A 25515-nucleotide genomic window follows, 5' to 3' on the forward strand; every position below is an offset into this window, starting at 1 on the left:
ATACTTCTGGAATACTTCCTCAAAATTACAAAATGCACTCATTTGTCAAGACAACTTTTCAGAAAATTATTTTACAAGTTCTCAAAAAACTAGATTTCGTAGATGTGGCGTGCCGTCCCCATCAGTTGTTCGTTCCAAATTCACAGTGTCACAAAATAACAGTTTCTCCAGACAAATCCAAGATTTAATGACTATGGAAACTACAGAACAAGTTGTGATTCCTGATCCTGCAGTTATCCCAGAACGTGCACATTCATCAAAATTCGCAGGCCAAATGTTACAGCTTTTTCAAAGCACCAAAGTTCGTGAGCTCAATCCCAGAGAAACGAAAATCTATTACATGAATGTTGATGAGCGATAAGTTTTTTTTTTTAATAAAACCATAATGAAAATAGATAAATAAAAATAAAAAATATCTGTGTGTATGCAACTAATTATACATTTATTTGCAGTAGTTGAAGAATATGCAACTTATTACATATATCGTGCGATCCATTGAATTTGTAATTACTAATTAGAGTTAAAATTATCAAAAAATTACCATCACTTATGTAATTACTGTTGATAATTTCGTCATCTATTTTTTCCTTGGGGTCGTTTTTTATTCCCTGAATGGAGTAAATAGGTGCAATTTTTCTTTAATATCGAAAAACAGTTATAAAATCTGAAGTTTCAAAAGAAATTCATGATTTTGCGATAAACAGTAGGTACATGCTACAGAGTGCGTTTCAAAGTAAAAAAATGGAAACTAAAATAATGTATCTATTTAAATAAATGTAAATAAATATACACAAAACCAAACAAATGCTACTCCCCTTGTAATAGCCTTGTTTGATAATTTTTGTGTTTTGGGCTTAGGTTTGGGAATTTCAAATAATGTACTACTACTACTATATCATCATGTTTATTACTGCACAACAAAACTACAAAATTCAGTTGAATTATGTTTGATGGTTGTCACGTAAATAAGTAATGAATTCGTTAAGACATCCAGCAAACCGTCTACAACACTCGCTCTTGACATATTCAATCTGGTCATGGGGGTCCATTTCATCTAGATGCCCTCGTTGAAACCGATCCACCTGGTTCATTAAAGTTTGCATTTCATCGGTCAGCGTCAAATTTTCGTTGGCCAGCGTCCACAGTTTGAATGCACGCATCAAATTATCCTTCCCAGGCGAGCAGAGGAACTCCATGAAGATAGATCTACAATCTACATTTTCTAACCAATTTTGGGGTCTGTCACTGAATCTTTCGATTTGTTCTTTAGAAAATCTAACAACCATTTTTATGTCTGATTGTGATAACTCAAACTCACTACTTGCTTTGTACAGCTCCGAGCACAAATATTTATAGTTCCCATGCCTCGCACACCTAGAATCTAATCGGAGATTACTTAATGCATTTCGATGTTGTGTTATGATAACTCTTGCAAACGGAATTTTTTGAACAAACAAATACTTAACAATTCAAACAACATGGTGTTTTTATATAATAGTTGGTAGAATTTCTGTACCATATTTACTAAAAGCAAAAACTATCCTGCAAATAACAGTTATTTAAAGATGTGTGTAAAAACACAAACAAAAATCGTCTCTTTCGATTCTTACATTTTCCCAATCCAGTCCTGCTTCATATAACATGCTGTAATCATTTTTTTAAACGTTTAAAATCCAAAATGTGAGTAAAAAGGGCAGTACTTGTGTTAATTAGGCAACCAAATATACATCATCGCATCCTGCAAATCAAAAAATTAGGTTATATTCAAAATATAGCCTCTAGTAATGAAAGATTTCTGACCACAATTTCCAGACAAATGTTGTTTACCATTTTGTTACTGTTCTTATTTATAATTCAATAATTTAGCACCAATTCGATTTTATACAGCTTGAATTGTAACGTTTACTCGGTGACAAGGTCATTAGGGTCATTCACGTCATTATAAGATTCGTTCATTAGATGCGTCGTCCGCGCCGATAATAACAAGTCGTGCCATTCGATGTGAAACGGCCACCAGAGGCACTTGGATCAGTTGGATCGCGAATGAATGGAAACTGTAATAACTACGGAAGGTTTACAACTAGAATAAATGTCAACCGTTAATTCGTCATTGATTATCAAAATAACAACAAATACAATAAGAACTTCAATCATAATCGGTGCAAATCATTTTGTAATATTAATTTGTGTTCGCGAGAAACAGCTCGACCTAGGAAGGGTTTGAAACTCGAATAAGTATCAATTGTCATTGATTGTCAAAATAACAAATACAATAAGAACTTCAATGAAAATAATGCAAATCATTTTGTGATATCAATTTGTATTCACTAGAAACAGCTAGACATTTAAATTTTGACAATTTGAATAAATTTTTCCTTCTGTAATTTCTGTAATACTATTACAGTTTCCCATAACGCGCGAGGTGGTGACATCTACCGATATTTCGACTTTTTTCCGGACGCAGAGTTTTGAGCGATTGGCACGACTTGTTATTACGATCAGCGCAGACGACGATTAGATGTTGTTTCTTGCTGAGAATAATTACAGATTACTATACTGACAACAGACAACAATCCAACCACAGACCAATAACGAATTAAGACTGTTAAAGTCCATATAAAACGTAAGAGACGTGAGCAATGCTAGCGCAACCATAACGTGAGACCGAACTATTTCAAAAAATCAAATTTGATCGTTTCAAAAATCTTTATTAATCGTTGTCAATAATTTGCTAATCAATTTCGTTATGATCAAAATTATAAAAAAAATCCAAAACGACTTTCGTACTTATCCTGAGCCTCTTCTACCTGCGATGTCGATGCCTCACTAATTTGTTTGAATAGTTTTTGGCCAAAAAGTTCGTATTCGGTAAGTGATACTTTCGAAAAAACAAGCAATTACAAAAAATGTTATTTTTGTAATTAAATGTAAAATGTAATTTTTTATTGATCAATGTATAAGACTGGTGCCCAAAACAATAGTATGCTATACACCAAGGTAGAGAGAGACTTAGAAAATGTTCTTTACCGTGGTTTATATACAATTTTTTTCACTACTAGATACCTTAAAACCCTTTCTGATAATAATTACTAATTAAATTATTTTGTCCGATGCGACGATCCGAGTTCTAATTTTTCAACGGTTGCTATGAAAATCGTCTACGTTAACCAATGAAATCAACGAAAATCTTTCGTTGCTAAGTGACGGCTGTTCATTATTGACCTTGGTTAATAATGAAAATTATTATTAACTTTCGAAGAGAAATTCTACTTCTGGGATCGATTGGAGAGTCAATAATGACGCCTTCTGAGACTAGTAGTGAAAAAACAATTTTTTCATTTTCCAAAATCGGCTGAACAAAGAAAAAGGTGGATAGAGGTTTTAAATACTTCTGGAATACTTCCTCAAGATTACAAAATGTACTCATTTGTCAAGACAACTTTTCAGAAAATTATTTTACAAGTTCTCAAAAAACTAGATTTCGTAGATGTGGCGTGCCGTCCCCATCAGTTGTTCGTTCCAAATTCACAGTGTCACAAAATAACAGTTTCTCCAGACAAATCGAAGAATGACAATGGAAACTACAGAACAAGTTGGATTCCTGATCCTGAAGTTGTCCCAGAACGTGCACATTCATTAAAAATTCGCAGACCAAATGTTAGAGCTTTTTTAACGCACCTAAGTTCGTGAGCTCAATCCCAGAGAAACGAAAATGTATTACATGAATGTTGATAAATGATAAGCGATAAGTTTTTTTTTAAATAAAACCATAATAAAAATAGATAAATAAAAATAAAAGATACCTATCTCTGTATGCAACTAATTATACATTAAATTGCAGTAGTTGAAGAATATGCAACTTATTATACATCTAGTGTTGTCAGGTTGGCAAAAAATTCGAAACAGTGAATTTTATAAATCACGTTTAGAACATTGACTTTTGAAATTGTCACATTTGACAATTTAAATTTAAATTAAACATGTGTCTCAAACTCATAAACATATGCAACATAACCTCAATAATGATCTAGGGGAAATCTAGGGTGAAACTGAGATAGAACTGAACCAAATGTCAGTGATTTTTTAATATACAGTTTGGTCTTTTACTGTATTTTGACATTGACAATTGATTATAAAAAAAAACGGACTTTAAATCTAGACAGTCTTAGTTAGTTGTGCGTTAACGATTTTATTTGTTTTGTTTTGTTTTTTTTTTTTAAATAAATAAATGTTTAGATGTTCTGCCTTCCAAAAGCTAATTTAATCATAGCCTGGAGGAGATATCGATATTTTTTAAATGAAAGTGACAAAAGTCAAAAGTGGAGAATGGAGATGGTCAGGTGCTGTTTGGTGGTTGAACCGACAGGGACGCTATTCTGGCGGTCGCTCCACGTACTATTATTCCGGCGAGTTAGAAAATATTTTTTCACAACTTTTTCGACAGTTTAGGATATTGAATTGTAATCTATCGGATAGTTTAAAAAATCTTCCAAATTTGTTCCAAAAATAGTTTCAATAGTTTCATCAGAGCAAAAGTTAACAGGGGGTATAACTTTTACCATGCAATTCCCTATGGCAACAGTTAAAAAAAATGCACTGTATGTTTAATTGTCTGTGAATCCAACAGTGATTCTAAATAATGACGATTTATCATATTGTAATTATAATGAATATAAGAGAAGGTGGAAGCAAAAGTGAGAAATACATAACAGATTATTATGTTTTAAGATTCTGATTTCTGAGAAAAAAAGAAAAGATTAACAAAAAGAAAAAGGACAATAAATATGTAGAAGGAAAAAATAATGTCGAACAAAAAGTTTTAAATTTGTTCTGTGATTTTTAGACTCTAAAAAGCTTTCAGGAATTTGACGTAACCACACTTTTCACAAATTTACTTTACCGACGCAGCTCTCCATCGCCGATTTGTCAATTTTAGTGCGGGATTTTTGAATTGTAATTGTTGCCGCAAACTCGTTGCTGTGGTAAACCTCCCACTTGTAAAAAATAGAATGCGTGAGTCAAAGAGTTTAAACACTTTGGGATATTTCTCAAGGATGAAAAAATCTGCCGCCCAGCTGAGCGTCCGCAAAATACACAACCACACCTGCCATCTGCCTCTGGAAGATGACGAAGTGAACAATCGAATCTACACCGGAGTCCTTGTGTCGTTTCGACGACGTTTGTGGAAATTTGTGACAGTAAGTGGCGCCAATCCCGACAGCAAGAGGGTCTTGAAGTCGACGGCACAGATATACATCGAGGAGTTGCGCCATTTCGACAACTACTCCTTCATCGTGCATCCTTTCAGCCAAGCGCGGTTTTACTGGGAAATGTTCATGATTCCTATCTTTCTGCTCATTTTCGTCGTTATACCGATAGACATTGCGTTACCTCAGACTTCACATGGCATCATGTCTTTTAAATTATTTCTGGACGTGGTATCGCACGTGGACATAATTTTGTACTTCTTTACCGGATATTTCGACGAGCGCAAGCAACTCATAGTAATGAGATTTCGCAAAGTGGTCAAACATTACTTGTTCACATACTTCATCTTCGATCTTGCATCCTCCCAACCGATGAATCTTTATCTGGATCGACATGAAGGTATCTACCAACCCTGGAAGGTCATCTCGTTACTTAAAATGGTGCGCTTGCCCACTCTATGTAATTACTTAACGAAGCTCAGCGAGGTAAGAAAGATGCAATTTGAACTTCTTTTCGTCTTGGTGACTTTTTCTTTCGTCCTTTCGCTTCAATCACTTTTATAACAACTCTCCAGGTGACCAACTGCTGCACGTCAAACATAAAATTCATAACTTTTACAATATGGCTGTGCGTCCTGATGGCGTGGACCAGCAGTGTTGTATACATGGTAATAAAAATGTTGCACCCAGAACCATTGCTGAGGCGGGCAGTTGGTGACATACCAATGTTGATGACTTCTTTCCGAGTGGTTCGAACTTTTATGAATGTTGGAATCACCGAGACCGTCAACGCCAGCAGATTTGTAATGTTGCTGGAAATCGCCTGCATCACATTTGGTAGCGTCCTCGAAATAATAATCCTAGGTAGGAAGAATCTGACGATGTTGTGAAGGAAGAGTTGTTTTGTTGTGACTTTTTCATGTTCCTACTTTCAGCAAAGACGATGCAAGTCTTCCAGAAGCGCTCTAGCTCCCGCAACAAATACAACAACCTCCTCGAGGAAATCGGCGAGTACATGAAATACAAAGAGCTTCCGAACCGCCTCAAGGACAAGATCTTCAGATACGTCGACTTCAAATTCCAGAAGCACATCTTCCGGGAGGAGGACGTGTTGAACAACTTGTCTTCCGTGCTGAAACAAGACATTCTTTTGCAGAGGTGCCAGAGGATGGTGGAGAAAGTCGACTTCTTCAGAGACTTGCCCACATCCGTGATGTTGAGAATAGTGACGAAGCTGCGCTCGGAGATCTTTTTGCCCAGCGATGTGATAGTGTTGGCGGGATACGCGGGACACGCCATGTACTTCATCTACATGGGGACGGTGGCGGTGTACACTGGGAACGGCAAGGAGGTCAGTCGGGAAGGACTGAAGTAATGACGTTAAAGATTTCTTGTAGATATGTCACCTCGAAGACGGGAGTCACTTCGGGGAGATAGCGTTGGTGATCAACGAGCCGAGAGTGGCCACCGTTATTGCGGTCAAAGAATGCGAGCTGTTCAAGCTGAGCAGGAGAGACTTTCAAGAAGCGATCGAGCCGTTTCCAGAATTGAACAAGAAGATCCGAAGATTGGCGATGGCTAGATTGGAGAATACGTTACAGATGATGTCGGACAATAAAGAAAGTATGCAGACGATGCCGGAAGTTAAAGACGAGAAGAAGGTGCGGATAGAGTCAGATGCAGAGGACGACGAAGACGAGTACTAGTCGTCAAAATGTTAGTTTATTAGTACCTACCGGTGTAGTAGCCGTTTATAATATTTACGTTTATGCAAGAATATATTCATGTTTAAATCTCTTCAGATGTCAGAATAATGTAAAGATGTGTGTGTACTTGTTTTAGACAGAAAAACATTTTGGCAAACATGTCATAAAATACAAAGTACATATCTGTAAGGAAAAAGATTCTTGGGCATTTTGAGCATCAAATGTGCTGACAAAAGACCATTTCGAATAAAAGCAACGGTAAAAAATACAGGGTGTAACAAAAATAAGTGCATTTATTTAAACTGATAATACAACGTGATCAAGAATGACTGAGTCTGTTGGTAACAATGAAAATTTGAATGATTTTGGTACCACTGTAATCTAAACGCATTTCCGGTTGTCAGCTTTGACAGAGTTGACAGGCGAATTTGACGTTTACCATCAAAGGGTCATTTTTGTAATAGCATAAACATACCCGACATAACCTAATTTTTTTTTAATGTCATGTAAAGTTAAAACATCCGGTCAGTGCCAATTACGAAACAGAAAAACACCAATATTTTTCAATTGTTTCATTGCCAACAGACTCAGTCATTGTTGATCACGCTGTAGTACAGTACAGTTGGTTGCAAAAAAAAACGGGAATTGTCAGAATAAAATTGACACATTTTTACAATTTTTCCATAGTGTGAAACTTTCTTACGAGAGATAGGTTAGAATTAACGTCAAAATTCAATGACATTTTTTTAAATTATTTGATAGGTATTGTCAAGTAGACAAATAATTGACAAATGGACAAAATCAAATTTACATTAGGAAAATTTTCGTTTCCCGATTTTTTTGCAACCAACTACTCATCAATTACAACTTTTCTAAATAAAAAAAATTCTTGGAATTTGCAAAATTGAATTGCCATTTGTCCCCCCTTTATTTTGACGTGACGTTCACGTTGAATGCAATTTTATAAATCTGAACATTTTTTTTAACAGGAATCGCAAAAACTGAATGTTTTTATTCCCTTCGTACTGCATTTGATGAATAAAAAGGTCTCACTTTCGTTCGTTTTTTGTTACCTCCTTGTTTTATTTCTTTATTAAATGTAGATAGTTAAATTAAAATTGTTTGATAGGCTGGTAAGCAAAGTTTTAGTAAATTTCGAGGTGATTTTTGATTAATTTTGACCAGGACATTTGGCGTCTTAAAAAACAAGGCAGAATCCCAAAAATGTAGCTGTTTTCCCAAAAGTAAACAATCGAAAAGAGCCCAAAATCATTAATTTCTATGCATCCCAAAAATACCCAATATCTGTAGACCACCAGAAATTGGGCACACGAAAAAACCGTTGAGAATCACATAAAATCATGCAAAATTACCTCAAGACACCCCAAAAAAAAAACATTAGCGCAATTTGATTAAGGGGCACATTTTTAACAAAAATAGTAGTTTTTATAATTTGCCTCCATTTTAATTCTCTAATAGACATATTAACGAACGCGACGTCATCATCTGGGATGTCCTTATAGCCCAAGTATAGCCATTATTTCACGGAACATTTTACGAACATTTTTATGTTGGCAAAGCTTTATCCGTCATGCGTGTCAGTTTAAATTACAAAATGTCCAAAGAATTATTTATCAGGCAACAAATTCACGACCGTATTTTTGGCAATTTCACGTATATTCGTGTTTTGTGACAGAATTTGGATAAAACAAAAGGCGACTTTGAAGACTTGATCAAATTTTCACTTTTAAAATTAAGACATGACCAACCGCCACAAAAATCCCTAAATCGAGGAAAGTAAACATTTTTGTTTAAAAACGGATAAAAAAGGGCAAATTACAAAAAATAGTATAAAAAAACTCGTTTCGTAAGACCTTCCTTGAAGCACTCATTCTTTAAAATAACTCGTGGCTAGGGCACTCGTTTTTTAATCTTGAATTCGTGCTTCAAGAGTGGTCTTATGAAACTTGTCTTTTAATATACTATTATTTGTTTTGATATTGAGATGTGAGGTAGGTAATTTAAATAATATAGCATTGTCACCCCGACAAGTTTAGTGGATAAAGTTGGCAACACATTAGCGGTGCAGAAGTCCCTAGTTTATCGTACGCAAAACTTTGAGCGTGTAAAACAAGCATTATTATCCGAAAGTGTCAGTTCATCGTAGGCGTGTTGGTAAAATATGTACTCGCGTTCAATCGAAGGACGTTCGGATTCGAATTCCCGCAAATCTAACTTTTTTTTCTAATTTCGTAATATTGCCTTATTATACCTAGCTAATTAGAAATTATAATAGATAAGACCTAAATGGCTCAGTTGGTAAAGAGTTAGACAGATAATTAAAAGGTTTTGGGTTCGATCCCCATCGCCGTCTTTTTTTTTTATTGAGAATGCAGTTCTTAAATCTGAACTGGTGAGATCTTGAGTGGCCATAAAGATATTTCGTAACATTTATTATAGATAATCTTGTCGGTTGTTAAAGAAGATTCCAAGTGCATGATGTGTAATAAGAATTTCCTAGGTAAGTGTAACATTGTTTGTCATAGAAATGTATCAGAAAACTCAATAGTTTTTCTTTTTAAAACTGCAAAGAGAGCTTGTGCAGCTTAGAAAATCGAAGACCAACGACTGTTTAATCCTTCACATAAGTTTCGGTTACTTTGTGTAGTTTCGCAAATTCTTTCTGGTGAGTCAGACCAATCCAGAGAGCAAAGCCTACCTCAAGTCTACGGTGCAAATTCACGAGGAAAAAGACAGACACCTCAGATACCACTACGCTATGATCCATACGTTCAGCGAGTTCAGAATCTGGTGGAAAACCTACATGATATATCTCTGCCTTCTCGTCTTTGTGATACCTACCCATCAACATGATCATCTTGGCCCAACTGTTGAGCATTTACAAGAACCGCAACAAGCACCAAAAGCTGCCTCAGGAAATGACTTACAGACAGATTCCACCGGATTTGAAGGAGAAAATCATACGTTACGTGGAGTTCAAGTACCAGAAGAGAATCTTGAAAGAAGCCAAGATTATGAGCACACTTTCAGAGAGCTTGCACGAACTTGCTGTAGGTAACAATCAAACCAGTAGGTGTAACAGTGGTACCAATAGTTTATTAATACTTTAATAAAAATGTCACATAAAATTTATAACAATTGAGACAATTGCAGTCACTCCTATCTCCTATCTTCACTCCTCTTCGTCCAGTACCAAGACTCTCGGCTTCAAGAGCGCCACCCTGTGGTACTTGTCGCTGGCGTACTTCTTCTGTACGGCCTGTTGTTCCCTAAACGGCGAACTCTTGAATGTCTTCTGTTGCTTCTGTACCACGGGACTCAATTGTTTGAGACTGTACCCGGCCGTTTCTTCCAGCTTCTTGGTCCAAGGCTCGGTCTTGAACAGCGTGTGACGAGCCAACACCAAAGACGCCGACGCCAACTTGGATGGAAAATGTTGCAAGTACTCCTCACCGTCCAGCAACACTAATTCGCTCAGGTACTGCGAACAAGACTGGTACTAGTCGGTCTTTTTGACCGTTTCACTCACCATAGCTAGATACATCGTCTTGCTATCCAGTTTGTGTTTGACGCAGAGATGTCTGATGAAATCCAAGATGGTGGGCGTGTTCATCTCAAAATTGAGTACTTTGAGCATGAGCTGTTCCATTTTGATGATTTGCCGGTAGGTGAAGGTGTCGCCGGTTAAGTAAGCCCATTCTCTGGTGTCTGGTGGGTAGATTTCCTCCATTTTGCTTGCTAGCATCATTGCGGTGGCCCCGACCAGTTGGAATTTTTCCCTTATCTTCGGAATAAAATTAACGAGAGTTTACAAGAGTTGCTACCTACTGATTACCACAGATATGTTGCTGAGAAAGCGGTCTAAATAGTTGACGCTCAAGTGCAAAGTGTTGTCGTTCATCTTGTACTCTTCAGCCACGCTGACGAGCCAGTCGATCAAGACAGCCCTCATCTCCCAGGTCAGGTGTACTTGCTTGGTCATGTAATGGGGCTTGATTGCGAACATTTTCTTCTCCAAACTGTTCAAGTAGTTCCAAATCTGCTCTTCATACTCTTTGTTTACATTGCTAACTCTAGAAGAGAGATTGGTTCTCTTGAAGACAGGTTTTAGTCTGATCAGGTCGTTACAAGGATCGGAGTCGGAGCCGTTCTGGTCCTCTGCCTTCTAGAAACCGGATTCAAAAAAAGTCTCCAGGTCAAAACGGTACTTACGGTCGCTACTATTGCTCGATTTTCTTTCTCAGGGTCAGGCTTCCGGGGTTTAGCATTCTGCTGGTAGCTGCACAAAGGCTGCAGTACAGCTCTGTTCTTCGCATGAGGGAATACTTTTGTCAACTTTTGGTTCTTGGGCTTCACGTTTTCGATGAGGGACGAAACGTCTTCGTGAACATGAAAATTCGCCATTAAACTACGGAAAATCACAGTATATGAATTTATAACCAGGCTGCGAGCGTTCTTGTAAAATTTTAACGAAAGATAAGGGATGTCAAAGTTTTTTGAATGTCAATTTTTTGCGCTTTTTTGATTGGAAAAAGTAACTAAAGCTAGGACAACGTCATTATTTATTGCCCCAACAAAACGTGTCAAGCGAAGTGTATTATTTAAAAATGCAGTTGAATAATTTTAAGAAGTTGTAAAATTCGAAAATACAGTAATTCTGTGGTTTTTGTAATTCGTGATCGCCTCCTGCGCTTATCGCTTATCGTCGTGTCGTCCATTTTGGTTGAACTGTCATACGTCAAACGTAAATAAAAATGTTTGCTGCGCTAGTTGTTCGAAAAGTAGTCAAATAAACACTAATACAACACTAGTAACGTTTCTTAATGTGTTTCCTGGTGTTCTTGTAACTATTAATTCATGTGAAACTATACTGTGAGTGTTTTCATTAACGAAGCGCGTCCTCAATACCGTAGCTTCCGTTGCAGGTGGAACGGGGCTCACGTAGAATTTAGTCATGTCGGTGCATTACAAGTTCAAGTCGGCTCTAGAATACGACACTGTCACGTTCGATGGCTTGCACATTTCAGTGAAAGACCTGAAAAACGCCATCATCCAGCAGAAGAGGATCGGTAAAAATACCGACTTCGACCTGCAGGTAACCAACGCACAAACCAAAGAAAGTAAGTTGCCGATTGGGTACTGTTGGATGTGATCTAACCAGTCGTTGTTGTTGTAGTTTATGAAGATGAGAACGTTCTGATTCCTAAGAATACGTCGCTTTTGATAGCACGGATTCCCACTTCCGCTCAGACAAAAACAAAACAATGGGAAGGTTATGGGGGCGACGCCACTCCACCGATGAAACTTGACGAGGGTGGGCCCATAGCCAAGGCTGTTGATTTATCAAGTTTGGATGCTCCTGAGGACGATAAAATTAAAGCAATGATGTCACAGTCTACTCAAGATTATGACCCTAGCAAGTAAGTTGAAGTTGTTGTGTAATTTATTTGAGAAAAAAATGTTGTTTGGGTTTGAAGTTATATGAAGATTCGTGGGGCTAATCAGATGGGCGCTGTCCCCCCCAACTACCGCTGCTACAAGTGCCACCAGACTGGCCACTGGATCAAAGACTGTCCCCTGAGCAAAGGTCCTGAGCCCATGGAAATCAAAAAGAGCACTGGAATCCCTTTGAGTTTCATGGTACCAGTGGAAGGCCCCCAAGTGCAGGGGGCCATGATGACCCCGAACGGTTCCTACGCGGTTCCGGTGCTCGACCACCAGACTTACACACAGAAGCAGACCGCGCCTGCGCCTCCAATGCAAGAGGTCAAGCCTGAAATTCCCGAGGATTTGCTGTGCTCGATCTGTTCAGATCTGCTGACTGACGCCGTGATGATTCCGTGTTGCGGCAATTCCTTCTGCGACGAGTGCATCCGAAGTTTCTTGCTGGAAAGTGAGGAGCACGAGTGTCCCGATTGTCACGAGAAGGACATATCTCCCGCCACACTTATTCCCAACAGGTTTCTTCGCAATTCCGTGGCGAACTTCAAGAACACGACCGGATACGTAAAGAAACCGGTGTACAAGCAGAGCGTGACTAGGACTGCTGAGGAGACGGTCGAGGTCAAGACGAAGGAGCCTCCTGCGCAGCCGGTGGAATCCTCGAAGCCGGAAAAAGAAGAGAAGACTGTCATCAGCGAGGCGGACTCTACCGAGCACTCGAAGAACGAAGAGAAGGTTTGCGGTCGGGATTGGAGGAGGACGAAGTTGTAATTTTTGTTGTTGCAGGAAACGGAAGTTAAGTGTTCGCCTAAAGTGGAACCGGAAGCGATCCCCGAGGGTCCACCTGGAGTTTCTCCGGCGGAGTCTCCCAAAACTCAGTCGATCTCGAAACGGGTCAATTCGACCCGCGAACGTACCACCACTTCGAGGCAGCACAAGCATCGGTCACGTGACGAGTCACCGAGGCGCCACCATCGCAACCACCGCAATTCCCCGTACCACCACGACCCAGGGTATTTACTCTAATTCTTCTCTTTCGGTTTGTTGTTACTAGAGAGTAGAATTAATGTGAACAACAATTTTAAATATTTATTAAACATTTTTTTGGGATGATTTTAATTTTTTTCCGTTTTCAAACAAATTGACAGACGGTTGCAAACTCCCATGGTGCAAATTTGCGCATTTGCCGTTTTGTATTTGTTTTTTTTGTTTGTAGGCGTTCGGAGGAGAGAGCCGGCACTCCGACGGTGGACGAGCCGGGAGTGGCCGCCAATTCGAACTATCCGCCCCCGGAAGTGCGTCCCTATAACGCACCACCCATGATGGGAATGGTGCCGCCGATGCAAGGCCCACCGCCCAATCTGCCTCCAGGTTACGCCAATCCCCCAGCTCCGATGGGAACTTTCCCGCCGACCAACGGTCCACCGCCAAACTTCAGACTTCCACCGCCAGGGGCCGCACCGCCCTACATGCCGCCGGGTCCATACCAGGTGCCCCCGAGGCCCATGTTCGACACGAGCAGGCCGCCGATGACGGGACCACCACCGATGTACAATCCCTCGTATCAGGGTTCAAGGTCGCACCATAGGGATTATGGATTGGGCGACCGGAGGATGAGAGGACGCACGCCTTCTGGGTAGGTCATGGTTATTGATTGTTTTTGAGTGTCGGTCGTGCAATATATGACGTAAAAGAGTATACTATAGAGGAAAAATTTTCAAATTTTTTCAGGAACACAATAAAAGATAATATGCAATAAAAACTTCGAGTTCTTAAGTTGTAGAAAACAGTAAACATTTAAAGACCCTTTTTTTGTAGTCTTCGAACGTGTCAGTCCTTCAAGTGCGAACTGTCGTGGTAATGTCGTGAATTTTTTTCTAATAGGCGAGCTTACAGGGTGATCGACGACCCTCTGGCCGCCTTCAACCGGATGCTGCGCGAGAAGGACGAGCGAGAGAGGCGCGCCAAACGCCAGAGACGCAGCTACAGCAGGAGCCGCAGCCGCAGCAGGAGTTACAGCAGATCGCCCCGACGGTTGCGAAGTCGGTCTCCGCGACGCCGCCAGTCGAGGAGCCGTTCCAGGTCGTTCTCGATCAGCAGGTGAGTTGCGAAAGCGCGACTTCCTTCGTCCCCCTTCCTCTTCACACGCCCACTCCCCCGAACAACACTCACTCAACGCAACAGCCGATCGGCAAGTGTCGAATTTGAAATGGTTCTAATTGTAGGTCGCGCTCGAGATCGTTCTCGGGCAGTTTGAGGGGTTCCCCGTTTAGGGACTTCTCCCCTAGACACTCGCCCCCGAGACGAAGGGGACCTTCGCGCTACAGGTCGCCCGTTCGTTCGCCTCCAAGGTCAGTTGAAGACGACAATCCCACGTCCATCACACCTTATCCCGTGTTTTTCATTTTTTCGAGAAATTTTGCTAGTTGTTTACATTTTTTATCACTGACGTAGACGCATGCGATTGTTTTCTTTTTTCTTTTTTTCTTCCTTTTGAAATGTAACAGTTGCAAGACGGGTACAGGTGTTACTATTTCAGTATAGTTGGGTGTGTTAAGTTCTTGCGTTGTTGAAATCTGACCCGCTGTTTCTACAATTCTTGCGGGAATTGACAGGAAAAGTTTTATTGAAACGTTCTGATAATTTAAAAACTGTAAAGGATTTTGTGGTGATGATCAAAATTTTCACTTCCAAAGTAACACGATTTAAATAGTTCGTACTTGATGCATCACGTGATGGTTTCAAATTAATTCGAAAAGTTACCAACATCATAAGATTCTACTATTTTATCTACTAGTGCTCTTCTAATTTAAAATAGTCCGGTCGTCACATCGATACCATTGAATTTGTAACAAAAAGTGTACAAATCAAAAGTTGAACAATTTTGGAATATAAATCCGAAGTTTTTTAAGGGCCTTACCGAGTTAAATTTTGAACAAAAGGCTTTCGAAAATGGACTGAATAATATGGCATCTTATGGACAGGTGCTTTGCGGGCACATAAAAATTGAAATTGTGCAGTTAAAAAGCTTTGATTTTATGACTAAAAACTACTGTAAATTTAGAAAATGACTTGAGGAATTCGCTGGTGGCCTTAATTACCATCCTTACCGGGTATTCCAAAGAGAAAAATTGCGAAAACTAAGAATAAACTATTAATGCGGAAGTGTCGGCCATTGTTCAGACGACCACGTGACTCACCACCAATGCTAACGCAACGCGACCAACTCTTGAGTCAAAACAAGATCCAATTAAAAATGTCAACTTATATATTTAATGATTATTTCTTTATAAATCGATACAAATAAATCGGAAATAATTTATCATAAAATTTTTATTGTATCATTGTAGAAAAATTTTGATTGTACGAATTTAGAAATCAGTTGCTCTATTGACTAGAAACTGAGACGACCGGACTACTTTAATGTTTAATGCAATGAAAGTATCTCTTATTCTTTCCCTATTTCTTTCTATGTATTATACGCTTTTGTGAAAGTACCACTTTCAAAATGCAGAGTGAAAGTAAAGGGTGTTTTTTTAAATTGGGCGGCAAAGATGGCGTTGAAGAGTCGATTGTGAATGAACTACTCGTCTCAAAAACACTGATTTTTCAAACTGCCGATTAAAAACACAAATAATGCAAAAAGTGAGGTTAGATTTAAACAGCTGATGTACCACCCGTCTTAAAATAGACTGATTTTTCAAACTGCATAAAAAAATCGTAAAAAGTGAGGTTAGATTTAAACAGCTGCTTTCACAATCGACGCTCCAACGTCAACTTCGGTGGCAAAAAAAAACACCTGTTACATTTTGAATACATATTTTAATTATCTGGTATTGTTTCGTAAATTTTATGAGTGTTTTCGTTTTTGCGACTTTTTCGCATGATTGTTTTTTTTTTTTCACTTACCAGCATTGTTGATAGATTATGTAAGTTGCATTTGTAACACTAACTGGTTTATTTGTAAAACAAAAAAGATCAATAATGCGGTTATGAAATATAACAGCACCAAACTTGTTACGTAAAAAAAAAAGAACTTTCCGTTGCTATGAGAAATCTTTGGTGTTTAGAAAAATAATCGATTTTACCATTTATAATTTCAGCAACGGGAATAGTACCGCAATCTCTTTTTAAAAATTAAAAATTTTGGACTTAGAGAACACATTGGTGGTTGAAATTCAAAAAGGTATATTATTATACTCATGTCACATCGTGAGGAAATTCCTTAACATTGACACAGAACATAAAACACAAAAAAGTCAAAATGTGGAGGCGAGACGCTGGTAATTATGTTGATAACCACTGCACTATTACTTGATAGTACGGAGCGATCATTTAAAAAATAAATCGAGTTTGCTTTGGAGCCTATGCTATAGCATGTGTTGCCATAGGTAACACGCCGACTCGATTTATTTTTTAATTGATCGCGCCGTATTATCCGTAATAGTGGATGTACTCCGGCAAAATTGCCGTGCCGCCGGGTGGAGGTGGGATAGTAATAACCAAGACAACGGTAATTTACTAATCGAATGAATTGGAACTAGACATTCTTTATGCCTTTTTATGGATATGTAATTTTGATTGTGCAAAAAACTGCATGCGCCCCGTGGTTGTTAAGACTGTCTCTCGTTCTTTCAAGCCTTTTCTCGATTCCGTTATTTTGCACTTACCAACCTTGTTGAATTAGAAGAATCTTGCAACTTTTTATAATTACATTTTATGAATTCTTGGCCTGAAAAATTTGTACAAATTGTACAACAAAATAGCACAAATAGAGCTAACTTTATTGGCGATGTTCGTTTTTGTGAGTTGTTTTCCGTCGGCTTCAATAAATTTCTCGAAACAAATCAATATTAACTGTTTGTTCTCAACTTTGACAAGACGACGGACGTGGCATTTTCTTTTTGAATTCTGAATTTTCGCACCCAAACTCATTTTTATAGTTATGCGCACAGTGTACGTCGAAAAACGTTTGCGCAAGTCGTTGTGTCATCGAGACGTTTCTGCCAAAATGGCGCCTCCGAGAGTTGCCAACTGCGGCTGGACTTAGTGTTATCTAAAATTCCCTATCAATAACCTAGCAACTGAAAAGTTACTAGGGACTGGTCACAATCAAAATGAATAGATATTAGAGAGAATGAGAGTAATAAACAGACACTAAATTAATTTTTGTCTCTTAGGCAATTGGGGAAGCTGAAGAAAACGTTTTCTCGTCGTATCCGCTGTTGCGGGATAAGAATGATGTGTCATTTAAAACTTATAAAAAATTAGAATAGACTAAAATTAAAGAAATACGTTGTCGAATTGCAAAAGATAGTCGACTTTTAGGTGCGCAACAGGGGAACCTGTAGTCCGTCTGGCAGCTGTCCCCTATCCCCGTTTAACATTTGTTTAATTTTCTGTCGAACCTTGGAGACCCTGAATGACCGCCTTGTTCCAGGCACCGCTTCAAGGACAGCCACCAGTTCCGCGATCGCGACTACGATCACGACCGAGATCGAGACTACGGCCGCGACGAAAGGGGCTACAGCCGCGACAGGGAGCACAGAGGGGGTCGCGCCGACGACAGAGACACCCACCACGACCGTGACCGCGACAGGGACTATGGCTATTACGACAATTACGACGACAGGACGAGGGCCAAAGGAGGAGGATGGGGTCAGCCGAGGGGACCACCTCCACCACCCCAACCCGATCCCGGTTACTACCAGGCCGAGATGCAACATCCGTATCCCCCGCCGCCGCCGCCAAACAGGTACTGTGATAATTGTGTCCATTTTATAGCGATGACGAGGAACGATCATCTCGATTCCGAGTCTAGCGTAAAATACGTTATACGTCTGGCGTTTTCGTCATTTCTTATTGTTGTTGTAAAGCTCCAAGAGCTGCTTCGTGTCACACCGCACTTGGTCTCTTCGATGGGAAAGTCGCGTGATCTTCCGGCCGAGTCCGTTTACGGACGCCGATTTCACCTCCGCTTCCCAATTAAGGGATCAATTATTAATTAGTGTTGTTAAGTTTGTGGTTTTTTTTTCTTTGGATCGATACCAAGCGCTAAGCCGGTGGATAAGGTCCCTCAGTGTTAAAAAATAAAACCTTATTTAATCGGATGTAGAGGATAAGGTGCGTGACGCACATCCATTTTGGAGGGTTTCAAGATTGAAAGTGCCTCCTTCAGAGTGGATCTTATTTTATAAGTGTGGCGGAGCGATTTTCACGAGATTTTTTACGAAAGGGTGCAGTACACACATTTTTTAACCACTTTTACGATAATTAAGCAGTAATAATAATAGTGATGATAATGATTAACATTGACTAGAGTTGTTTAGCTTGATAAAAAAGTGTTTCTCAAACCATTCTCATCTCATTTTTGTTAGTCATTTGTGATGGTTGAAAAATAATGTTTTGTACGTCTTATACAGGTTACAGTTTGGAAACTATTCCTGGTTTCTGCAATTGGACATCTTGAGGGTGTCCTGTCGTAACGGATTTGTTTGTTAATAAAATATTAAATTTTTCCGTTAAACAAATGTCGAAGTAAGAAAAAAGGAATGACAGTGGTTCGAGAATTACTCTTAGAAGAAAGGAAAATCACTTTATTTAGTAATTATTTTAGCAATCTGTATTTGCAATATTAGAAATCAATACTTTGTTGGGGCACCGGATTTTGATTTATTAGCGTTCAACATGCAAAACAAACAAGCCAACTAGATGAGTATTACTGCTCTGTTTGTTTTGAAATATTTCTCATCGCATCAAATACCAATTTGCAAATTGTACATGTTTTGTTATCGCTATTATTGTTTTGGATAAAAATGATTCGCCGAAATGTAGCCGTACTGTGACAAAAAAATCTGAAGATCGCTCTGTTGTGATATATGTAGAGTGAATTTTAAACTTTCCAACATCTCTTGTACAAAAATCGCAACTTCAGTTTCGATTTTTCATCTTATATATTTGGGAAAATAGTAATTGGTCGTGGAGCGTATCCTTGAGCTGTTCCAATTACTGTTTTCTTGAAGCCGCATGCTGTGATACCATCGATTTTATTTATTACTTATTTACCGTTGTATTTATGGTTTTATCGAAGGCTGTGAACATGTGTGATTGTATCCTACTCTGTACCTACCCTTAATTTTTTTTTTCGTCAGTCGAGAAAAAATTAAGCGACCACTGTAACAATGTAACTGAGATTGAATAAACCATTGAAGCAAAACGTGTTTATTTCACTCATGGAGTCAAAAGTTTCACTCTGTTCAAGTGTGTTTTAGGTGTTCCTCGTCCGAAGACTACCACCGCCCAGTCGAAGCCTCGAAAAGCGCCATTTTGCTTAAGTCGGAGTTGTTTAAGTCAGTTGGATTTACTCCATTGTCTGTGTCTTCCGGTTCGCAGGTCTGATAGGCGGTTTTTGTGTGTTTAGGTACCCGCCGCGGGACTATCCGCCCCCGTACGCCAGCAAGGAGCCGCACGTGCTGCCGCCCACGCTGATCGCGCCGCCGAGGCGTTACGACGACGTCGCCCCACCGGGGGTGGAAGAGCCGCCGGTGCCGGGACTGGAGAACACGCGGTTCGAGGACAGGTTCGACAGGTTCCCGAGTCCGGCGAAGGAGCAGAAGGTGCGGGAGGAGCCGGCGAAGGTGAAGGAGAAGCGCAAGCACGACAACAGGAGCAGATCGCCCGAGAAGAAGAGGAGTCCGTCGATCAGGAGGAAGTCCAAGTCGAAGGACAAGGAGAGTCCGGACAAGCACAAGAGGAGGAGGAGGGACACGTCGTCGGACAGGGACAAGAAAAATGTTTCGGACGACGACAAGTCGAAGAAGAACAAGGAACGCAAGAAGAAGAAGGAGAAGAAGGATTCGGACCGGAAGAAGAGGAAGGAGAAGAAAGATAAGCACAAGGAAAAGAAGCACAAGGAGGAGACCAAAGAGGAGGTGCAGGAGGAGAAGCGAGAGGAGAAGAGAGATCCTACGCCGGAGGTTCCGCAGAAGGCCGAGGAGGACCTGCCGAAGCCGGATCTCTACGACGACATGCTCTCCGAAGGGGTGGACACCAGCGTCATGGAGAGTTACGGCAAGATCAAAGAGAGTAGCGCCGACAGAGATGATGTTTTTGAAGAGAAGGTTCCCGAACGGGGGGCCGATGAGGTGGAGACCCAGAAAGATTACGAAGATTCGGAGAAAGACATCTTGGAGATTCACACCACCGATATCGACTTGAAAACTGACATGGACGTGAAGAACGAAATGCTGGCTCATCTGCCGGAGAAGTCCAAGTGGGAAGTGGAAGAAGATATGACGTCACATTCGCAGAACAGTCCCAAAGATGCGGCACGGGTGGATTTGAAGGCGGACAAGTCGGGGAAGGTCACCAACGAGGTAATGGTTTTTTTTTTTTCGTTTTTGTCTTTGTTTCTAATCGTGGCAAAAACTTCTTTTTCTCACTCTTTAATATAAAGTCCCTTTTTTTAAATCAATTGTCAAAGTGTTGTCATGTTGGTATAAGCCACTGGTTATTTGATAATTATTAGGTTGGCAACGTAAAATGTCAACTGTATGTCAGTCATTTTGATGTGAAGGCGCTTGCGCTATTGAAGCCGCAATTACATTTAAATAAAAGTACAAAGTTAAATGAGTTTCCGAAAACAAGGATCTAACACAACGAGAAAAATTGGCTGTGATTAGATTACGTGAAGAAATGCAGACAGACAAACCGACCATGCTAAATTGCAGTAAAGATGCACACATCATATTCAAGGTATTTTCTTTTAATATATGGGTTCGTCACTGCGAGGAACTGATTAGAGAGGACTGGAAAAAAATGATGGGAAATGTACCAATTGAGGACATTCCTCTTCCGCAGAATCATATTCGGAAGACTATTGGGGGTTAGATTCTGAAAATGAATAGGTAAACTGCTTATATAACCCAATAAATAAATTCCCATTTTCCTGTATATGTTCAGTTTCACTTTTCAGTGTCATTATCGTCTTTATTTCTTGTCTTTTGGTATAAAATTTGGTTACACCTGAAACTTTTCTGACATTTGAAAATTACTGATATAACCTCAAACCTGATCTAGGGAGATTTTACGATAGAGGTGTCCGGAAACGAAAGGTTTTAGGGTGGTACAGCGTGGTCTTTGAGGGAATTTTGACATTGACAATTGATTTTTAAAAAAATGGACTATACCAACTTTATATCGCACAATTGAAGTTTAAAAATTTTCAACTAAAGTTGTTCGGTTGGCAACAACAGTGCAAAAGTCAAAATAAAAAACAGGCGTATCATTTGTAATTATTTGTTTCCTGTTTGGGTAATTTATTATTTTTCTTCTGGTTTTTGGTACATTGTAACAATAATAATAAATAAGAATGGATTGCAGGTGTTGAAGAGAGCTGAAAATGCAATTTTTGCTAAAGCGATCAACGCTATTCGCCCCATCGAAATTAAGAAGATCAGCACCGACAGAGCTAAACTGTACTCTGGGGAGAAAGACGAGGAACAAGAGAAGGATGACGTTACGGAAACGAAGAGTTCATCTTTGGTGTCCGGCGATGAGAAATCCGTTGAACGGAAGAAAGTCGAGCCTCCAAATCAAGCCCCGGTCAGGTTGTCGGTCAAGGAGAGATTGGGGGTGAAAATCGACGACATAGACCGAGTGGTGAAGGTCGACCGTCACAAGTCGAGGAGCGTTTCTCCCTTCAGCAGACGAGCAAACGAGACCTCCCGCAATTACGGCTTGGGAGAGAGGAGAGTCGAGATGGTGGACAGGAGGAGGCGGGAGAGGTCCAGGCACAGGGAGACCAGAAATCGTCGCGATTTCAGGGATAACAGGCGGGAGGAGTTAGCCCGAAGGGAGCGACGAGAGAGGACGGACAGTCGGAGGAGGGACGAGAAGCGCAGGGAGAGGAGCAAGAGCAAGCCGAGGACGCATCACGAGGAGGAGAAGAAAGAGAAGCGGAAGAGGTCGAAATCGAAGAGCGACAGCGAAGAGAGGAGAGACAAGCGCAAAAAGAAAGACAAGAAAGTGAAGAAGGAGAAGACGAAGAAGCACAAGGATGATGAGGAGGAGAAGAAAGATGAGCCGAAAGCGGAGGAGTCGCAAAAGGTGAAGAGCGTGGCGGAGAAGAGGAAGCCGACGATCGACGAGTCGAATTTCGAGCCGGATTACGATCTAGAAAGCGACTCGTCCGATTCGAGTTCCGACGATGATAAAAAGAGGAAGAAGCACAAGAAACACAGGAAGAAGAAGAGCAGGAGCGAGTCGAGTTCGAGCAGCTCGGAATCGGAGTCGGAGTCGTCGGATGACGATAAAGAGAGGAAGAGGAAGAAGCATAAAAAGAAACAGAAAAAGAGAAAGAAGTCCAAACATAAGTAAACGTGTTTCTTATATTACTTATATTACTATAAGGTGTCATTCTGATAACATAATATAGGTTGACTCTGTATATAGTTGTTCTCTTTTCCATTGGATGTGATTATTTTTTTTAAGTTATGTAAATTAATGGAGAATAAACAAAATAAGAAAGTGTGTTTTTTATTCACCTGGTCACGTTTTGATTCAAATGCAAAATAAATTTTGAAAGTACGATAATACATTTTATTAGGTTTGCTTTAGAGTTTTCCTTCGGTTTATTGTTCCATTTCCAAATGTTAAAGTATTTATTCAAGTTCCTTACAAAGTCAACAGCACTTTGACCTTTATCTGAACCCAATTCAGTTTACTCCAAAAGTTTTCGAGCAGTCGATCCAACACTTTTGTTGGAAAGTTTCTAAAGTGTAAATGCCCTTTCTACAAAATTAACCTTGCTCATAATGGGTTAGGTTTTGATTAAGTTAAATTTGTGCAACCATCTTTCATGAATATGTTTCAAGCGTCTCGGAAATTGATTTGATCTCGTAAGAAATTGCAGCATGTTCAACAAATGAAAATAAATATGAACCACATTTCAGTTATAATTATTCCTAGATAAAATAACAAAACCAAATTTTTTTATCGGATAAATTTTTCAATTTTACGAAAACTTTTTGCTTTGACAATTTTACGAGTTGAATTTGGGCACTTTCATTCTGGTTAGCCCCGAGAGTTTTAGCTCGAGGGTTTAACCTTTGATTTGTAATACTTTTTTAAGTCAATTTGACGACACCTCTGAAAAAAACAAAAAAATACAAAACAATGTATAGTATACGCTTGCCCGATATCGTTTTCTGTAAAGTCCCTAGTATATCTAGGGACTTTAGTTTTCTGACGACTGCGGCGCCGCCTCGCGGAGGCAGCGCACAGCTTTCAATTGATGTTTTCAAAATTCCGCCTGTCTGGACATGTAATATCACTCATTAAAACACACGAATTTTTGAAATTTTCGCATTCAAATGTACAGTTGCGGCCGTTGAAATCTCAGACAGGAAAGATTTAAACACTCTGTATAAATTCCGAAATTTGATTAACGTAAACAGGATTTTCATCAAGGATTATAAAATCAGTGTCAGTAGGTATTTGACATATTAGGTCAGAATCGCGCGTAACTTTTGAAATGCCGCAATTATCTGATTTGCAAAAATGTGTTTGATTGAGGGACGGTGTGAGTATAAGAGCCATTGCGAGAGAAATTAATGTGGATAATGTTTGAGTGACATTTTGATAAACGTCACTTTCAATACGAGTACCATTTACAAAGCTAAAAGTTTGGCGTTGTCAAAGTGTCTGAGTTTTCAACGGCCGCAACTGTAAGTACAATAAAAAATAATGCAAATAATGACTTGCGGCTTTCAGTTGATTGATACGAGCTGTTTACGGAAAAAAACTTGGTATCTCAAAACAGCAATCTCTTTAAATTGTTGCTATATTTTAAATACAAATGAGCAAGTTCAACGACAAAATTTCGATTCGGAACGTTTTTAGTGATTTTTCAGATTTGGCGATATAAAAACATGCCAAATACATTAAATAGTAAAATTTCAATTACCGATTCTTTTTCTCTGTATTTTTGCAACCCGGAACACAGCAAACACCTCCCCGATTGATCACTCTTCTTTTTTCTAAATAATTTTAATTTCTTACTTTGAAAAAGCCGATTTTACACGTCAAATACGAAGCTGTTTGTTTACCAACACTGAAAAACGCCGCACTCCGCCGCTTGGCGGCGCGTCAATCGATGTCGGGCTAAGGCTCTCGATGATAAATAAGGTAGCGACAACTCATTGTTCATTTTTGAGACTCCAAATTAAAAGAAAGGACATTATCGACAAATGCCGTGAGTGTGACAAAGACAGAAGTATATTAAGTGAGATGGAAATATTGGCGCAACCGTTGTCGTTACCTTTTATAATCGAGAACATTATGTCGGGCAAGCCTATAGTCTGTTTTTTAATCAAAGAACCACGACTTATTGATTTGGGTTTTGCAATAATAAAATTTTATTAAATTTAGGGAATTTCATGATATCTATTGGCACTACCAGCCAACGCCTGTCATTATTATTTTTAATGTCCTTGAAAGTACGCAAACTCGCATTTAAAATTTCAACGTGTTATTAAAAATGCCTCGGAAAGTGAGACTTATTATTATTAAACTCTCAAATTAGTTGTTATTAACTTTATTAACATGCTGCGCTACTAATATCTTTACATAACCTCAATTTTTATATGATGAGATTTTTCACCCTAGATCAAAAGTGTACAATATTGCCAACTGTATTTTGGGTGTAAATTGTGCTGTTGGTGGTTCTTTGATTAAAAAAAAAACAGACCAGATCATATAATATATATTAGGTTCACGATTGTTTTAAACACGTAACAGGCCAAGATATTTTTTGTTAGATTGGCGTCAGGTCCTGTCATATGTTATTTGCCTTGTTGTCAATTGCGTTATTTTTTTTTTCCTAAACCTTGAAGTTATCCAATTGTGGTCCCTTTCTTCTTTTCTGATCGGCATAAAACACTTCCACTGCTTTATTTTAATATAAACTTTATTTAATTTGCGTGTTGTTACATGGTTTACAATTTTTCTCTGACTGTCTTGTCGATGTGTGTGTCTTGAGTCGGTGACTGTCGCGCCCTCTTCAGGCGCGGCAAATTTAAATTCAAAATAAAAGTCTACAGTTTCGGCCAATCTGACCAACGATCGACCTCGATCGTTCA

The 25515-nt window shown here is 39.3% G+C and overlaps 3 protein-coding genes and 1 long non-coding RNA gene across 6 annotated transcripts; 2 read left to right on the plus strand and 2 right to left on the minus strand.

Annotated features, from left to right (window-relative positions):
* Positions 1-888: 888 nt before the first annotated feature.
* On the minus strand, positions 889-2516 carry LOC138138917 (uncharacterized). 2 transcript variants are annotated; one of them, XR_011162153.1, is made up of 3 exons: positions 1801-1960; positions 1611-1738; positions 889-1542 (listed from the first exon to the last, which is right to left on the minus strand). It is a non-coding gene; the product is annotated as an uncharacterized lncRNA (long non-coding RNA). The 2 variants fall into 2 exon arrangements; XR_011162152.1 differs by having other exon boundaries at positions 889-1738; positions 1801-2516.
* Positions 2517-4872: 2356 nt separating this feature from the next.
* Positions 4873-7004, plus strand: LOC138139086 (potassium/sodium hyperpolarization-activated cyclic nucleotide-gated channel 1-like). The gene is made up of 4 exons (XM_069059246.1): positions 4873-5693; positions 5783-6071; positions 6143-6558; positions 6605-7004. The coding sequence occupies exons 1-4, from the start codon at positions 5010-5012 to the stop codon at positions 6911-6913; spliced, it is 1698 nt and encodes a 565-aa protein (XP_068915347.1). The 5' UTR covers positions 4873-5009; the 3' UTR covers positions 6914-7004.
* A 3006-nt stretch (positions 7005-10010) lies between these two features.
* LOC138137853 (G2/mitotic-specific cyclin-A-like) lies at positions 10011-11474 on the minus strand. The gene is made up of 4 exons (XM_069057423.1): positions 11147-11474; positions 10770-11099; positions 10464-10718; positions 10011-10415 (listed from the first exon to the last, which is right to left on the minus strand). Exons 1-4 carry the CDS (start codon positions 11336-11338, stop codon positions 10107-10109), a joined length of 1086 nt encoding a protein of 361 aa, XP_068913524.1. The 5' UTR covers positions 11339-11474; the 3' UTR covers positions 10011-10106.
* Positions 11475-11643: 169 nt separating this feature from the next.
* Positions 11644-22903, plus strand: snama (something that sticks like glue). Of its 2 annotated transcripts, XM_069057421.1 has the most exons (11): positions 11644-11806; positions 11860-12054; positions 12111-12354; positions 12412-13111; positions 13163-13389; positions 13593-14012; positions 14273-14476; positions 14602-14727; positions 17817-18131; positions 19797-20751; positions 21758-22903. In XM_069057421.1, the coding sequence occupies exons 2-11, from the start codon at positions 11889-11891 to the stop codon at positions 22751-22753; spliced, it is 4353 nt and encodes a 1450-aa protein (XP_068913522.1). In that variant the 5' UTR covers positions 11644-11806; positions 11860-11888; the 3' UTR covers positions 22754-22903. The 2 variants fall into 2 exon arrangements, with proteins under 2 accessions (XP_068913522.1, XP_068913523.1); XM_069057422.1 differs by lacking the exon at positions 14602-14727 and having other exon boundaries at positions 11645-11806.
* The last annotated feature ends 2612 nt before the right edge of the window (positions 22904-25515 follow it).

Source organism: Tenebrio molitor, chromosome 9, assembly GCF_963966145.1.
Source record: "Tenebrio molitor chromosome 9, icTenMoli1.1, whole genome shotgun sequence".
NCBI lineage: Eukaryota > Metazoa > Arthropoda > Insecta > Coleoptera > Tenebrionidae > Tenebrio > Tenebrio molitor.

What these genes read in the sequence shown, in the direction of transcription:
- LOC138139086 (XM_069059246.1), top strand. Translation starts at nt 5,010, where the DNA reads ATGCGTGAGTCAAAGAGTTTAAACACTTTGGGATATTTCTCAAGGATG. An exon ending in CCTCGAAATAATAATCCTAG is followed by an intron (nt 6,072 to 6,142) that starts GTAGGAAGAATC and finishes TCCTACTTTCAG; the next exon opens with CAAAGACGATGCAAGTCTTC. An exon ending in ACACTGGGAACGGCAAGGAG is followed by an intron (nt 6,559 to 6,604) that starts GTCAGTCGGGAA and finishes GATTTCTTGTAG; the next exon opens with ATATGTCACCTCGAAGACGG.
- LOC138137853 (XM_069057423.1), bottom strand. Translation starts at nt 11,338, where the DNA reads ATGGCGAATTTTCATGTTCACGAAGACGTTTCGTCCCTCATCGAAAAC. An exon ending in TTCTCAGCAACATATCTGTG is followed by an intron (nt 10,719 to 10,769) that starts GTAATCAGTAGG and finishes TTTATTCCGAAG; the next exon opens with ATAAGGGAAAAATTCCAACT. An exon ending in AGACGATGTATCTAGCTATG is followed by an intron (nt 10,416 to 10,463) that starts GTGAGTGAAACG and finishes TCTTGTTCGCAG; the next exon opens with TACCTGAGCGAATTAGTGTT.
- snama (XM_069057421.1), top strand. Translation starts at nt 11,889, where the DNA reads ATGTCGGTGCATTACAAGTTCAAGTCGGCTCTAGAATACGACACTGTC. An exon ending in AGAGGACGCACGCCTTCTGG is followed by an intron (nt 14,013 to 14,272) that starts GTAGGTCATGGT and finishes GCGAGCTTACAG; the next exon opens with GGTGATCGACGACCCTCTGG. An exon ending in CGGGGAAGGTCACCAACGAG is followed by an intron (nt 20,752 to 21,757) that starts GTAATGGTTTTT and finishes AATGGATTGCAG; the next exon opens with GTGTTGAAGAGAGCTGAAAA.